Source organism: Scomber scombrus, chromosome 22 (genome assembly GCF_963691925.1).
Source record: "Scomber scombrus chromosome 22, fScoSco1.1, whole genome shotgun sequence".
In the NCBI taxonomy this organism is placed as follows: Eukaryota; Metazoa; Chordata; class Actinopteri; order Scombriformes; family Scombridae; genus Scomber; species Scomber scombrus.
This window is the reverse complement of record NC_084991.1, coordinates 22,479,708-22,497,149: the sequence shown is the minus strand read 5'-3', so window position 1 is coordinate 22,497,149 and position 17,442 is coordinate 22,479,708. Positions and strand designations below refer to the sequence as shown.

The window sequence follows — 17,442 nt, the reverse complement described above, 5'->3', positions numbered from 1 at the left end:
TAAAATAATCTACTGACAATTCAATCTGAAAAAATAACAAAACTATTGCCTACATTACTACACAGTGTATTCAGTACACTCATTTTCCAAGCTGTTACAGTAGTGGTGTTACAAATAACACTGACCTTTGATCAGCCATTGTTATATATCTCCCTGTGTATGTATGTGTGTACTCTGTGTCACACACACACACACACACACACACACACACACACACACACACACACATACACACACACACACACACACACACGACTTGCAGTAAAGGAGGGAGGAGTAAACAGGTATTAAAGCTGAAAGTCATCAGTCTTTTTCACACTTCATTTTTAGGTCAACAGAGATGGTGGAAAGCAGCAAGTCTGAAGCAAGTGAGTGTTAAAATAATAATGATTACTGTCAATATTGATCAATCTAATGATTTTTTCAGATTCATTGTTTAATTGATTAAACTGTCAGGAGATGATTAAACCACAGTGCTGACGTCTTCAGACGTTTCCTATTTTCTTTTCCTGGTTAAACAATAATAAATATGACCTGAAACAACGATCATAATAATTAAGAAACTAAATATCATACATTTACTGAACACATAAAAAAATAAAATAAAATGCACATTTGATGCGATAAATATTAACAAAACACATTTTAATGCTGAAACTATCTTGAAATAGATTTTCCACTGACAACAACAGGAATGGAATCCATCTTATTTTTTGGCAGACATAAACTTGACGCATGCCAGCAGAAAATAATAGGCCATGTTTTGCGATGTGGACCAACATAGCTATTACACATTTTTTTCGATTTAGTCAAAATAGACAGAAGTCCCAGTTAAAAAGTGTCAGATGTTTATGTGAAGTCTGTTTGTTGGATTTAAACCAGAGTCAAAGTTTATCTTTGTTAAAGTCATGTAACAGACAGGTGGATGCACTGTATTTATAAACTACAGCCCTGAATCTAGTCAAACATCCTAATATTCATACATTTAATAGATTTAAGATGGCTGTAAAACACACATGGTTGCAGATAAAGTAATGTAAACTAATAAGAAGCTAATAACTTGAGAGGTAGAAGTGGGTTTATTATACTGTGTGTTAGGGTTAGGGCTCAGACTCCTTCTCACAATATGACTGCTCCTGTTAATATTACTGTTATTGCTACTGTTAGCAGTCATATTAATATTAAGTAATATTAATTACATAATGTAACTGTTAATGATAATATTACAGCAAAAGTACAGTTTCTGTGTCAAAAATTGAACTGAAACTTTTCAAAGACAAAGAAATTGGTGTCACGGTTTGATTTTTTCATAAGGGGATGAACAACGGCCGATTTAAAAATTTGAGGTATAATCCCTGAAGAAATATCTGAGGATAAAAAGGCTGAAACCTCCTTTAGACATCTAATGAAAAGGTAGTAGATTTCACACTGTTAACCCTCTTCAGTGAATCTGACAGGGATACCATGTAAAATGTATTTAAAAATCTAATATGCCTTGCAATGTGGTACAGTAAGTGGGGATGGCATGATTTGGGCTGTTACGGTCTCAGTTTAGAAACTAAACTAGTTGGTATATGTAAGTGTATCTGCACCTTTATTCAAATGGAAATGCATTCTGCAAAATGGCAATTCAATGCTCAATTTAGTCATGCAGTTTGAAAAGAAATGACATTCAATATACCAAGTGGTAATGCTATCCTCAAGACAGTTCTAATTATCTCAATCTCTCCCAATACCTGGACACAGCTGAGAAGTCACGGAAGTGACATTGGTAAGGAAGACCTGCCTTGATGAGAGAACTGACACACTGGGGGCGGTGGGGGGGTGATGTGACATATTGCACAATGTTTATTTTCAAACTGCATTACTAAGTTGCACATTTAATTGCCATTTTTGCAGACTGCACTGCAATAAATACTGAATAAAGGTGCAGATATTCTTCCATGGTTAGTAGGGCTGGGTGCTGCACTTTGATACTTTTATGGCATATTGCTTCGATACTACCTAGTATCATAAAATTACCAAATTTTGATACTGGAATATTTTGCAGGAGGTTTTACCAAAACAAGAGAAAGCTGTATTAAAATATTAAAGATGATGTCTATAATTTGACATCAACACAGCAGTGGTTTAGCGGCTGGTGAACAGCTGAAACAGCATCTTGTGAGGTTCTGACTGCAGACTTTGATGCAAGGAAACATTCACCATCATCTTTGATCAGTGAAGTTATGAGGAAACAGCAGCTGAACACACAGGGCTGATCAGCAGAGTTTAGCCCCGGGGCGTCCTACTGTAACTGATGATGTAGAAGAATCAGAGCTGAATAATGATGGTGGAGCTCTAACTGAAGCAGGTCGTCCCACTGACTAAATAATAACTTATTTTTTAGACATTGTCACAACATGAGAGACATGCACTGATGATTAGACAGGAATATGCAGTAGCGTGCAGTGGCGTTTCAGTCAGGGCCAGCACCAAAATCCAACCCCCCCAAAAGAAAGTATTGTATGCCGATACAGCCAACAGAGCAGCCGCACACATATAGGCCTATGTCCTACAATATATACACATTGCGAATCCAATATAAGGCCACTATTATGCAACAGCACTTAATCAACACCAATATGACAGCTGATCAACATCCGCAACGCATCAATACAAAAACGGTTCTAAATTTACTTCACAAAGAGAGAAAGAGAGAGAGAGAGAGAGAGAGAGAGAGAGAGAGAGAGAGAGAGAGAGAGAGAGAGAGAGAGAGAGAGAGAGATATTAGCCCAACAGCAGCGCCAATCTGGTCCAGAGAAAGTTACAAAAAAAACTAGCACTCACCGATTACTTGTAGATGAAATCCATCCTGCGATCCTTCATGATGAAAAAGGCACCCGAAGCAGGTCCGCAATCATATCTTTATCTACCGATCTTGCTGTTAAATCAACCGCCATCACCTTTCCAGAATAACAGACAGTGCGTCATCACGCACCTGCCCATGGGCCAATCAGCAGAGCTCATTTGAATGACGACGCCCAGGCCAGCACTAGAAGCTCTGCTTGCTTTAGGGCATTCTGTCAATAACACATCAACATTTGATTGGCTGATGATACAGTCACTCAACGTTACACACCCAAACTCCACAAAATATAACCATTCGTTTTCTGGATAAAGTTGCATACTGAACAAGTAATTGACTCCAGATACATTTCAGAATGACCTTTTAATTATGGAAAAAACTGAAAAAATACATTTTTGACAGGGCTAGCAGTGCTAGCCTTGCTGCCCCTAACTGCACACCACTGGGAATATGTAAATGTAATATGCTTTAGAAAGGCAGTAAGAGGCTGCATCCTTCAACAATGTCTTGTTTCAGACATTTCAGTTGTAGAGCAACAATACTTGATGTGAGCTGCAGCCACAGCTGCTTCCTTTGGTGTTTAACTGATAGAACGAAGTCGAGCAGACTCCAGTAAATATAAAAACTGTAGCAGCACTAGTAGGTGATACAGGAGGTTCAGTGGTTTCTCATACTGTAACGTTAACAAACATCTTACATTTTGAGTTGTCCTTCAGAAAGACACTGCATGTTCCTTTTTACATTTTATTTTATTTTCAGCAAGGGGCCACAATGGTGACACTTGAGCTTTTTGAAATTCTGGAAAAATTAACAGAGGATGACTTCAAGAATTTCAAGTGGATCCTAAAGCAGGATAACATCCTGGAGGGCTTCAAAGGCATCCCAGTGGCTCAGCTGGAGAATGCAGCAAGGCGGGACACAGTGGATCTGATAGTACAGAAACATCAGGATCATGGAGCTCTGCAGCTAACCAAGACGGTTTTAGAAAAGATCGGCAGGAATGATCTGGTGCAGAGTTTACAAAACTTCCAACCAGAACCAAAAGGTAAGTTAGAGGAATGAATCTGAAAAGCAGTGACACATGAAGTTTAATGCTTTAATGATTTAAATCTAAAATACATTTAGTTAACTGGCTCACAGCATAGAAAAACAAGTGTGCTGGTAATTAATAAATTACTACCTGTGGTAGTTATACTGTAACTGACGTCAATGAAAGAGTGAATATTTATCCCCTGCATTGCTTTAGTTTGAATTTCTGCGTGTTGACGTAGAAGTCAGAGCTGAGGTGTTTACGCGTATGTACGCATAAGTATGTGTGTGTCAAAGTACTAAATTAAGGGTTATTGAGCTCTAAAGTGTCAAAATATTCTTCAGTGTAACTGTCCCGATTCAAATTCTAATGACAAAATTGTTTTTAAAATGTAGAAAATCATCCTAAAGTGGAAATGACCACCCATGGCATGATTTTGTAAGTGTTTACAACAACATATTTTAATGTGTATATTGTGGTAAAGAGTGTGATTTGTGTAACAACAAAATGAATGATAGATCATAAAAGGAAACATAAAAATGAGAATGAGAATGACCACTGATTTCAGAGCTGCTGATGAAACACAAGAGCCAATTACTGATTCTGTCACAGATATAACATAATACATATCCTATTCAACTCAACTAAAAATGTATTTATAAACTACAATTAAAATGGGATAACATCTGCTATCACTGCTGTTGATAGCAAACAAAAACATGTTACATATTTAATCTCTAGTCTCTAAGCATGTCATTAACATATAACCTGAGAAAATAATCATGTCAATCATTTTCAACATCATAGAACACACACACACACACACACACACACACACACACACACACACACACATATATATATATGACAGTGAAATAAAAAGGAAAAGGAAATCATAAAACAGAAAATACAGAAATAATAATAAGAAAATAAGAACAACATAATCCGTTCTGAAGTTTATATATTACTAATTTTACAATTTTACACAGGTATCCTGCAGGTATTAAGAGGTTAGGCGGTCACCAAAGTTTGCAATGGTAAAAATATGGGTCCCCCAAGAAATACGTTGGGAACCACTGCCTTAGTGAAGTGACTAAATCTCTAATAATATTAGATAATTTCATTGTTTCACCCTCTAGTAACCTTTGTAACAAACCTATGTCCTTCAGTACAACACAGAAATATCAACATATCAACATCTAGCATCTGGACTGCTAGATTTTGATATGAGGGGCAAAAGCAGAGGGGGGCACACCTGGGACGCCAGGTGTCGCCGTTGAGCTCATGCAGAGGTGTCCACCGAACATCAGTACCCCAGAGGCTGGGAGGAATTCATGCACAACATCTGAAAACCTGGAACCTAGCCAGGCACAGCCTACTTTGGAAAAGAACATCCAAGGCCACAGACCTCAAGTGAAGTGGCCAAAATCCAGCAGGTACAATGGTGAAGAAGTTGGAGAGGATGGGTGATCTGATCTACTCTTATGGAGCAGAAAGGTTCGGAACAAAAGAACCAAGAAACTCGAAAATCAACAACAACAACTTCTAAGTCCAGAAGGCAACAAGAGATCAAGCGCCTTGTCAAAGAAAGAAGGCAACTGAGGAAAAAATGGAAGAGATACTCACTGGAGGAGAAAGTGGGTATTGACCTGCTGCAAGTTGATCTGAATGGACACCTTGGAAGGCTGCGAAGAGCAGAAAACCTCAGAATCCAACGTAAGAGGAAAGAGAGGGCAAGAGCGTCCTTCTACAAGGACCCCTTCAGATTTGTAAAAGGACTATTCAGCAAGCATGAAGTTGAAACCTTGCAAATCCAGGAGCATATCCCTCAGCAGGGGAAAACTCTTACACCAGAGATTCTACATCGATGAAGCACCCATTCCAACGGTGTCAGAGCAGCCAATCAAGAGCTTAGACCGATGGTAGGACGCAAGCCTCAAAGACTCAGACCAGAGTGAGCAGGTGAGGGAGGAAACCATAAAAGGCCTTGTCACCATTGAAAAGACCTCGCTCACAGGTAAATTGATGTGGCCTCTAATGATATACGAGGTCCCTATCACCAAAGTCGAGAAGCTGGAGAGGACAGTCAGCTCCTACATCAAAAAGTGGCTCAGACTCCCACAATGCCTAGGCAGTATTGCATTATATGGGCACGGTGCTTTGGAACTGCCTGTCTCTAGCCTCACGGAAGAGTACAAGTGCACCATAGTGAGGCAAACGTGACCCTGAGTCCCAAGACGAAGAACTGGCAAGTTGGGAGGAAGTGGACCCCATCTGAGACTATGAGGCAAGCTGAATCTGCTCTCAGGCAATGAGACATAGTGGGGCAGGTTCAACAGGGAAGAGCCGGGTTCAGACTCGGGACAAGTCGACCAACATGGCACAAAGCAACAGCCACCCAGAAGAAAAAGCTAGTGGTTGATGAGATCTGGCAGCAGGAGGAGGCATAGAGATGCGCAAAGGCAGTTTCACAGCCCAGACAGGGCCAATGGACTACCTCGGAAAAATCTGGAACATCGCAAACTCACTAGGAGGGACCTTTGAGAAATGGAAAGAAGCCGAATCAGCTTCATCATCAGAGCCATCTTTGATGTTCTTCCCTCACCCAAGAACCTATGCCAGTGGGTTGGAGAACATCCCTCATGCGCTCTTTGCCAAACTCCAGCTTCATTAAAACTACCCTTACCTTTGTTACATTTTTACAAATTTTTTTGTTTAGGTTAAAATGCTATTAATAAGGTAATGGCCCTCTAGAATGTTAAAGAGATCCACCAGGCATAGAAAATAATCATTATTCCATTCTCATAATATTCTTTGAAAACTCTGACCAATCATATCATTCGGACCGAATGATATGATTGGTCAGAGTGGCCGAGCGACCTGCCTGTTTTCCCCTTCTGCATTACATAATCGCGCGCACCCCCACCCGGAAGAGTCTGTTGTAGGTCTACGGCATTATAATACATCCATGATACACGGAGATAGCCGTAAACAGCCAGTAGCCACTGACAATGACCGGAGGCAGACATCCCAACTCTCCCGGAAGTTCCGGGAATCTCCTGCATCTTAAAAGCGGCTCCCTGACGCCCCCGAAAATGAGACGTAATCTCCCAGAATCTGGAGTAAACAAGCAAGATTGACTGTGCGTGTGTGTATGTGTTTGTGTGACTATAAATGCAGCGCGTGTGAGAGCAAAGCGTCCTTATAGCTCTGTGTTACCGCTTATTAGCGCGATCGCTGGTGCTGCTGCTGATAATTGCTCATGGGATCATTATTGTCGTTGCTAAAGGAATCACATGTCATTTAATCAATATTTTGGGCCATCTGGATATATGGCATTCAGTGTTGAAATGCTGTCATACCATATAACATCAGTAAAGTAAAGTTTGTAAAAACTAAATATTTAAAAAGAGTGGTGGGTGGGAGAGTAGTTATATGTCCTGACAGTTAGTTTTTTTTCTTAGTGTTATACTAAATGACCTTTTTCTAAGGTACAATCATATGAATCACAGCAAAAAAGGAATTACTGGTTTTATTCCTAAATATAACTAATATGAGGATGTACTCTACTTTTAGAGAACTGTACATGCGGTTTTATTTTTTTGCTACTTTGAAAACATTATACATCTTTGACCCTTGTATGTATCTAGTCTAATCTATCTAGTCTAAATCTATATTTTTGTCTCTCTCAGCAGAAAGTGGACGGGAGATGGTTTTAGTTAGACATGAGTTCATTCTGAGGAGGAAATTTCAAAAAACGACTGATGGAACTGATGAAGCAGGAAGTGAAACCCTCCTCAAAGAGATTTACACTCCGGTCTACATCACAGAGGGAAAGAGTAAAGAGGATAACGCCCAACATGAAGTAAGGCAGCTTGAAACAGTTTCCAATACAAAGACTCTCCATGACACTCCGATCAAGTGTCACGACATCTTTAAAGTCTTACCTGGCCAAGAGGAACACATCATCAAAGTTGTTCTGACGAGCGGCGTCGCTGGTGTTGGAAAATCCTTCTCAGTGCAGAAGTTCATCTTGGACTGGGCAGACGGCTCCAAAAACCAAGATATCAGTCTGCTGATTCCACTTCCATTCAGGGAGCTGAATGTGGTCAAAGATGAGCCGCACAGTCTGCTCACACTGATCCGTCGTTTCTATCCAACATTAAAGAACATCACAGAAGAGATGCTCGACTCTGAAGACTTTAAAGTTTTGTTCATCTTTGACGGCCTGGATGAAAGCAGACTGTCACTGGATTTCAACAACAGGAAGGAGGTCATGTCTGATATCAAACAAACATCATCAGTCAGCGTGCTGCTGAGAAACCTCATCGAGGGTAATCTGCTTCCCTTGGCTCTCGTCTGGATCACTTCCCGACCTTCAGCAGCAAATCTGATCTTGGATCAGAAATGTGTTGACAGGATAACAGAAGTACATGGCTTCACTGACGCCCAGAAGGAGGAGTACTTCAAGAAGAGATTCAGTGATGAAGAGCAGTCCAGCAGAATCATCTCACACATCAAGACATCTAGGAGCCTCCAAACCATGTGTACCATCCCAGTCTTCTGCTGGATCACTGCTAGAGTTTTGAAGCTCATGTTGACTCCAGACCAGAGAGGAGAGCTGCCCGAAACCCTGACTAACATGTACTCCCATTTCCTGCTGGTTCAGACAAAGAGGAAAAAGAACAAGTATGATGAGGGACATGAGACGAGTCCACAGGAGCTGACGGAAGCTGACGGGGAACTTCTTCTGAAGCTGGGGAGGCTGGCGTTTGAACATCTGGAGAAAGGAAACATCATCTTTGACCAAAAAAACCTGGAGCAGTGTGATCTTGATGTGACAGAGGCCTCTGTGTTATCAGGATTCTTTACAGAGGTCTTCAAAGCAGAGAAAGTGATCTTCAAAAAAAAAGTCTACAGCTTTGTTCATCTAAGTGTTCAGGAGTTTCTGGCTGCAGTCTACATGTACCACTGTTACACCAACAGCAACACAGAGGTACTGATCAACTTTCTCAGAGAAGAAGAAGAATATGAAGAAGAACAGGATGATGATGATGATGATGATGATGATGATGATGATGATGATGATGATGATGATGATGATGATGATGATGATAATCTATCCCTGGATGACTTCTTCATGAGAGTCATGAAGAAATCTCTCAGAAGTGAAAATGGCCACCTGGACCTGTTTGTCCGCTTCCTTCATGGCCTCTCTCTGGAGTCCAACCAGAGTCTCTTAGGAGACTTGCTGGGGTGGAAAGAGAACAGTCCAGAAACCATCCAAAGAGTCATCAACAACCTGAAGAAGATGAACAGTAAGGATATCTCTCCTGACAGAAGTATCAACATCTTCCACTGTCTGCTGGAGATGAACGACCGCTCAGTACATCAGGAGATCCAAGAGTTCCTGAAGTTAGAGAACAGATCAGAGAAGAAACTCTCTGAGATCCAGTGCTCAGCTCTGGCCTACGTGCTGCAGATGTCAGAGGAGGTTCTGGATGAGTTGAACCTGAAGAAATACAACACATCAGTGGTGGGTCAATGGAGACTGATCCCAGCTGTGAGGAACTGCAGAAAGGCTGTGTAAGTCCAGATGTGATTAATAGTATAAATCAGTGTAGATTAGTAGTTTAGCTCTTCAAATATAAATAATATAAAATATTAATGTTAAAATGGTGCTCTACTTGTTTATATATGAAATAATGTTTTGCTGTTTTTATAGCGGTTAACATAATGAACACAGTCATTCTATTTATTTCTAGTAATTATTTGTTTTTATAGTTTTTTTATGGTCTTCTTTCTTTGGGTGATGGAGGCATCATTCAAACCTGGTAAACGAAGGATTTTTGAGGTTGTGGTTGAGGTCTTATTACAGCAGCATTTTATCACAACATATATCAGTATCTTACAGTTATCAATTAATGCAGTAAAGTTATTATTACATGAGCAGGTTGTGCAAATAAGATATAAATCAGCCTGACACTGTTTTTAACACTGTGAAGAGTTTAAAAGAAGATCTGTATCATTTTCCAAAGATTTCTGAATTCAGAGAGAATTGCTTTCATCATCATTTTTATCTTAATGGTTTCTGAGACATTTCATAGTGAGCACAGAGGATCAGCCAATCAGCAAATTGATTAAGTAATGTGTTGAACTGAGCAATGATAGAGGGAAGTGGTGTTACATCATCTTGTTTTGAAGTCTTTCTGATATTCTGTTGGTCACAAAAAGAAACTCTGTTTTCCCTTTTGTTGGTGTAAAGAAGAGTAGTAGCAGGAAATGCACATTGGTCTGATCAATACATAAGAGAAGAATTCAGCCTGTTTAAAGAGATCGTATACACATTAAAGCTCAATGTTGTATTTTTAATGCTGATACCCTGATAACATCTTTCCGATGACATCATGTTGAAAATAATTCAACCTCATTGGTTTGTTAATTGTGTTTGTTTTTCAGATTCTCAGAAAACAAAGTTAACAACTAAACGCCATGCAGTCATCTGTCATACACATCTTAATATTGAATTACATTCATATTTAATGATGTACAGGTGTAATATTGTCAGGTCATTAGTTTCATTTGTGTTTGTCAGCAGTCAGTAAATGTAGCTGCTTATGGATGTGAACCTGACAGCAGCAGGTAGCAGAGGTAGGAAGTAACAAAGTATTTGTACGTTATTATACTTAAGTAGATTTCCCAGGTATATGTACTTACTTGAATATTCATTTTTCTGCCGACTTTTTAGTTTTACTCCCTCCATTTGAACAAAAATATCTGTACTTTCTACTTCTTACTTTGTCAAAACAGGCTCGTTACTTGTTTCAACCTCAGTGACATAAAAACAAGACATGACATGCAAATTAGTGATAGAACTGTCGCCACCCTGGGCAGCTGCTCATATCAAAATCCTTTACTGACAAAGAAAGTCCCAACAGTTTGTGCAGATCACACAGACTGTGCACATTATGGAAGCCTCAATGTAACTCCATTTTCTCTCCTTCATCTGCAAGATTAAAGCAAAACAAAGATTAAAGTCAACAAAAAGGAACAAAATGGCCCAAAAAGAATAAAAAACTTAAAGTAGAACCTCTGATGTGAAAAACAGATGTTAATCAAAATACTTAATGTCAAACTGTTTCATCATCAAATGCATGAAGTAAATATAAAGTGTCCTCTTTCATGATAACATATGTTGTAATATATGTGTCATTACAGACTCTCTGACTGTGGACTCTCAGAGACTCACTGTGAAGTTTTGGCCTCAGCTCTGAAGTCCAACCCTCATCTGACACATCTGGACCTGAGTCACAACAACCTGTCTAATTCAGGGATGAAGCTTCTGTCTTCTGGACTGGAGAGTCCGAACTGTAGACTGAAGACTCTGAGGTCAGTTCAGTGACTGTAGCTTTGGTAAATTTTTTCCCCTTTATATTCAATTGAAATTCTTCCCTGAAATTTCAAATGTTTGGTTTATAAATGTTCTGGATTTATCTGAGCACAAATCTGTAGAATTTTCAGGAATTTAAAATCCAGCCTTTTTCTGTATGTAGCACCTCACTACACAATAGACTAGTGGGGTGATTTTGGGTTCGTTTTCTGCTAACCGAAGGTTTACCTATTTTGAGTAAGCTGATATTACTCTTAATGATAACAAAAAAATAGTCCAGGCCTACACACCTGTCAACCGACAACTTTATAGAATAAAATAAATGTAGTTTACTTAAAGTTTTGCAGCAATACAAATGAAACACAAAAATAACACACAACATAGACCACTTTAAAAGAAAGAAATAATTACCTCTGGACTAAACCAAAATTATATTGACCTCACTGGTGAAATTTATTAAGATATACACAATTGGCTTCCCACAAATATGTAACACATTCCTTAATTGTCTACAATGTCTGTAATATATCCCTTATGTCCAATTATTTACATATAATACTCAATAACTGATAATACTCTATACACTAACATGGGCCCACACCCGCACACTCACGGTAACAGAGAACCCCGTTGCAAGCCTGTATAATGCTCAGGTGCGGTGCGGCCGATGGACATCCTCTTTTCCCGTGAAGAAAACACACAGCAGACTCACAGTCCATATTAAGAAGTCCTCTCCTCCATGCACCAGCAGCAGCGATATTATTGTTACTACATCTAACACTACTACTACTACCTGCCTAGTGGCGAATTATTGTTACTACATCTAACACTACTACTACTACCTGCCTAGTGGCGAATTATTGTTACTACATCTAACATTACTACTACTACCTGCCTAGCAGACTGTCAAAGCCTCATATTAGCTTCAGCTGAACTTATGAAGTAATTTCCTACAGTGTAGCTTTGTTAGGAAGAGACCACTTCAGAGTCAGTATGGACAGGAGGAATGATTACTGCCACCAATAACATATTTTAATTACACACACCTACTAAACTACCAAATACAGTAGTCCTCTTTCATGATAACATATGTTGTAATATATGTGTCATTACAGACTTTCTTGGTGTGGACTCTCAAAGACTCACTGTGAAGTTGTGGCCTCAGCTCTGAAGTCCAACCCTCATCTGACACATCTGAACCTGAGTCGCAACGAACTGTCTGATTCAGGAGTAGAGCTTCTGTCTGCTGGACTGGAGAGTCCAAACTGTAGACTGGAGACTCTGAGGTCAGTTCACTGACTGTAACTTGGGTAGTTTTTTTTCCCTCTATAAATTCAATTCAAATCCTTCACTGAAGTTTCAAATGTTTGGTTCATACATTTTCAGGATTTACAGTACCTATAAAAAGTATTCACCCCCTTGGACATTTTCCCCTTTTGTTGTTTTTTGTTTTGTTTTTGTTTTTTGTTAAGAATTTAATAAAAACAACTATTTAATGTCAAAGTGAAAACAGATTTCTACAAAGTGATGTTAATTAATTCAATATATATAATGTAAAATAGGTGATTGCATTAATATTCACCCCCTTTAAAGTGACTGGCCTAATTCAATAGAGGTCCATTTCTTGCTCGTATTCTCAAAAATAGTGAAATGAAGATAACCTGAGTGTGAGTGCAGTGAATGTGTCTAAAGTCCATATTTTTACCATTGTAAACTTTTGTGGACCCACCCCTACCCCTCCCTCTCACCAGCAGCGACATGGAAAAATGAAGTAGTGAACCTAATCTTTTATTACCTGCAGGATACCTGTTTAAAATTAGTAATACATAAACTTAAGGACAGATTATTTTCTTCTAATTTTCTTATAATCATTGTTAACACAATTTCTATTTTATGATTTCCATTTCCTTTTTATATCACTACCATATGTGTGTGTATGTATCCCAGAGAGGCTGGATGCAGAAATCTAAAGATATATTGGATATACTGCCTATTTTTAAATCCCATGTTAAATGTAGTTTATAAATACATTTTAGTTGAGTTGAATATATATTATGTTAAATTTGTGACAAAATTAAACATCAATTATTAGGGAGTGGAAGCCATATGATAGTTACTGAACTTAGGAGTGGCAGTTTTCTCAGTTACTGGCTCTTGTGTTTCAACAGCAGCTCTGAGATCAGTGCCCATTTTCATTCCCATTTTTTTGTTTCTTATTATGATCTATCATTCATTTTGTTGTTGCACAATTCAAACTCTTTATTGCAATAATTTTCGTCATTTTGAGTCTGACCATATTTTGCGCGGATTGCACTGATAAATAATAATAATTTTACTCACGAAGCTCTTATTGCACTTACAGCAACATTACAAATGTACTGATGTCAACTCTCCACCGCTGTTTGTCTCTTTGTTGCACTGCACACACCAGGAGGACTGCGCAGGCCTGCAGTCTCTTCTCCATGAGCTCCCTGTTTCCATTGTTGGCTAACCTCCGTGTATACTGCAGGAGGGATGCTCACGTTTCACACGCCCTTATCCTCACGATACATTTAACACATTAAAATGATTACCCCTTAAACTCAAGAGGGCTTTGCGACCCCCAGTAGATCCCATGAAGACAAAAGAACACTTCAAGAAACTCCAAGAAAAGGTTATTGAAAAGTATAAGGGAGAGGATGGGTACAAACAATGTCCAAGTCACTGAACATCCCCTGGAGTTCAGTTAAATCGATCATCTAGAAATTAAGGAATATGGCACATGTATAAATCTGCCTAGAGCAGACCGTCCTCACAAACTGAGTAACTTTGCAAGAAGGAGACTGGTTAGGGAGGCCACCAAGACACCTGTGACTGCTCTGAAGGACTTAAAAGCTTCAGCAGCTGAGGTGGGAGAGACTCTGCATACAACACCTGTTGCTTTATGGGAGAGTGGCAAAGAGAAAGCCACTGTTGAAGAAAACTCATATCAAATCTCGACTATAGTTCGCCCAAAGGCATGTGGGAGACTCTAAGGTCAACTGGAAGAAGGTTCTTTGGTCTGATGAGACCAAAAGGAAGTTTTTTGGCATCAGACTAAACACTATGTTTGACAGACACCAAACACTGCACGTCACCACAAACACACCATCCCCACTGTGAAGCATGGTGGTGGCAGCATTATGCTGTGGGGATGCTTCTTGGCAGCAGGACCTGGAAGTCTTGTAAAGGTAGAGGGTAAAATGAATACAGCAAAATATAGCTAGGGAAATCCTGCAAGACAATCTTATTCAATCTGCAAGAGAACTGCACCGTGGGAGAAGATTTATTTTCCAGCAAGACAATGACCTGAAGCATACAGTGAAACCTACAAAGAAATGGTGACATTTGGATGATGTCTGTAGACATTAACACAATGACAAAGTCACTCTGCTCATTTTAGAGAAAAGCTCATTGATGAGGACATAGTAATGTTGAACACACTACTACACATTTAAAACCTGAACACATCTGATTGGATTATGAATGCATTTTAATCTACATAATTTATTCTTTATTCAGATTGATTTGCTGCGGGTTGTCAGAGATCAGCTGTACTTCTCTGGTCTCAGCTCTGAAGTCCAACCCCTCCCATCTGACAGAGCTGGATCTGAGCTGGAACAAGCTTCGGGACTCAGGACTGAAGCAGCTGTGTGATTTTCTGAAGAGTCCAGACTGTAGACTGGAGACTCTGGGGTCAGTTCACTGACTGTCTGTTATTGTTGTTGATCTTAATGTTTAACAACTTCCATGAACTTCATTTTCTTTTCCCCATATTTAATTTTTTACTGTACAAAGTTTATTGTGTAGTTATAAAAGATGACTGATTGTTAAAGAAAGTGTAGAAAATGTTCACTGTTAGTTGTTAAAGTCAATGAATGTTTATAATTGTTGGTAAAGAGTCACATCTGTATACAGAAGATCCTCTCAACTAATAGCTGTTTGAAACTGATCCAGTTTACTCGATGAAGGAGAAATATTTATTTATTATATTCTTTAATGTGTTTTAATGAATAATATCTGATCATTGATATTGATCCTTCACAACACACACACACACACACACACACACAAACACACACTGTAGTGGCAAATTTTAGACTTAAACATCACCTTTACAAAGTGAATATCATACCTATTGAAACATGTATGAACTAAGTAATAATCATTAAAATATTTATGAATTGTGTAGTTATCATATAGTTAGAGTATAGACATGGACCATAAGAAACTATCTGTGTCAACCTCATAGGCTCTGTACTAGCATACAGAACTTTGTAGATCTTGCAAGAGTCACGTCACCTGCACCTGCAGACCCCAAGGGAGGCTAAGAGTTGGGGAGGGGGAGTTGCTACTGTAGCTGCAAGCTCTGGAAAGTCCTGAGTTGGGGGTAGGCCTCCGTAGTATTATTTATAATGACAGTAGGCGCCAGCAAGTCTTACATAGCTATGTAGTTTTTTGGGCATAAGTGTAGTTTTGAACCTATATGTCGATGTGGGAGTGTTTAGGGGTTGGATGCAACAGCAATGCACACTCGTGGATTAGGGTGGAGATAAAGGTGGAGTTTGAAGAAAATGGGAGGAATTTGTTGTGTATATAAACTGATGAACATAGACCACAACTTTAGTCGTTCCAGACGACCCAGGGACTTGACTGAGTTCAGCAGCATTTCAGGACTCAGTGTTGACATGAATATGTGTCTGAATGTTGTTGTGACATTTGGATGATGTCTGTAGAAGGCTGACATTATGATGATCCACAATAACACAATGACAAAGTCACTCTGCTCATTTTAGAGAAAAGCTCATTGATGAGGACATGGTAATGTTGAACTACACATTTAAAATCTGAACACATCTGACTGGATTAATTGATTTTAATCTACATCATTTATTCTTTATTCAGATTGGAGCACTGCAGTATAACAGAGATCAGCTGTGCTTCTCTGGCCTCAGCTCTGATGTCCAACCCCTCCAATCTGGCAGAGCTGGATCTGAGAGGAAACAAGCTGAAGGATTCAGACGTGATGCTGCTGTCTGATCTTAAGGAGAATCCAGACTGCAGACTGGAGACTCTGAGGTCAGTAGAGAGTTGGATTCAGTCTGTGCTGGTTTCAGCAGTTTAGTATTAAACACAGTCTGTATCAAAGCAAAGATCCAGTATTTCCTGGTGAACCTCCAACCTTCTCAGTGGTCATCATCATCAAACTGTCACACCATCAAATCTGATGTCAAAGTGTTTGTTCTCTCATTTCAACACTAAACTATTGATCAGTTCATCTTTGTCAGAGCTCTAAGATCAGTCTGACTGCAGCCTGTAAATCACTGGCTCTGATTTCACACAAGCATCATTACGTTTAGTAACCATGTGGTCTTTATACAGACCAGAACCTCTGCTGAAGTCCAGGAATCACAGCAGCTGTTTATCTGAGAGCTCTGACTGATTGTCATGTGATGATTTAACAGCAGGAAACATCTTCAAATCCCACAGAGACTCTGTAGCTTTAAACTTTGATAAGAGTTGACATGTTTCAGCAGTAAATCCATCAATAAACTGATGAGTGAATGTCTCTGTTTCTGCAGTAATGATGTGTTCATGACTCTCAGCACTTTATTTCCTCTGTGTACTTGAGTGAAATCTGCAGAGGAAACACACTTGATAGTAAAAGTGTGTGCAGGTGTGTGAGCTTGGAGCTCAGTGTGTTCACTCCAACACGTTAACATGAGAGCTGAAAGGAAGCAAGCTACGCTGCACAGCTGTTCCATTTCTGGTCTGAACAGGACTGAAGTCCCTGCTGCTCTTTATACTGGATGTGCTGCATCACTGACTGACAGCTGATGAAGTGAGTCTCACTAAACACTCATTTATCACCTCTGTTGTTTCTTCTTCTCTCATCAGATGGCAGCAGTGGAATTGATCTCTGTCAGAGTCCAGGAGTGTTGAGAGAGGATCAGCTGGATCCTGATGATCCATCTGGGGTCTGGATCTGGATTTTGTCGTCTTCACTTAAGTCTCTTAACTGACTACAAACTGAACAGTTATCTCTGAATTTAGCTGAAGTCAGCACTTTACAGATTTGTTCTACATGAGCTGTTTGATGCAGAAAAGATAAAAACAGGTGTTATAAGTCAGACTGTGAGCCTGGGCTCATATTTA

The 17,442-nt window shown here is 39.4% G+C and overlaps 1 protein-coding gene across 1 annotated transcript in view; it reads left to right on the top strand.

Moving 5' to 3' along the window:
* LOC134004348 (NACHT, LRR and PYD domains-containing protein 12-like) overlaps positions 1 to 17,229 on the top strand; it is a 49,855-nt gene extending 32,626 nt beyond the window's left edge. The window contains exons 16-19 of the mRNA XM_062443579.1: positions 12,384 to 12,554; positions 14,809 to 14,982; positions 16,192 to 16,360; positions 17,185 to 17,229. Coding sequence (XP_062299563.1) covers positions 12,384 to 12,554; positions 14,809 to 14,982; positions 16,192 to 16,360; positions 17,185 to 17,229 — 559 coding nt within the window. The remainder of the gene's footprint in view (positions 1 to 12,383; positions 12,555 to 14,808; positions 14,983 to 16,191; positions 16,361 to 17,184) is intronic.
* Positions 17,230 to 17,442: the final 213 nt, after the last annotated feature.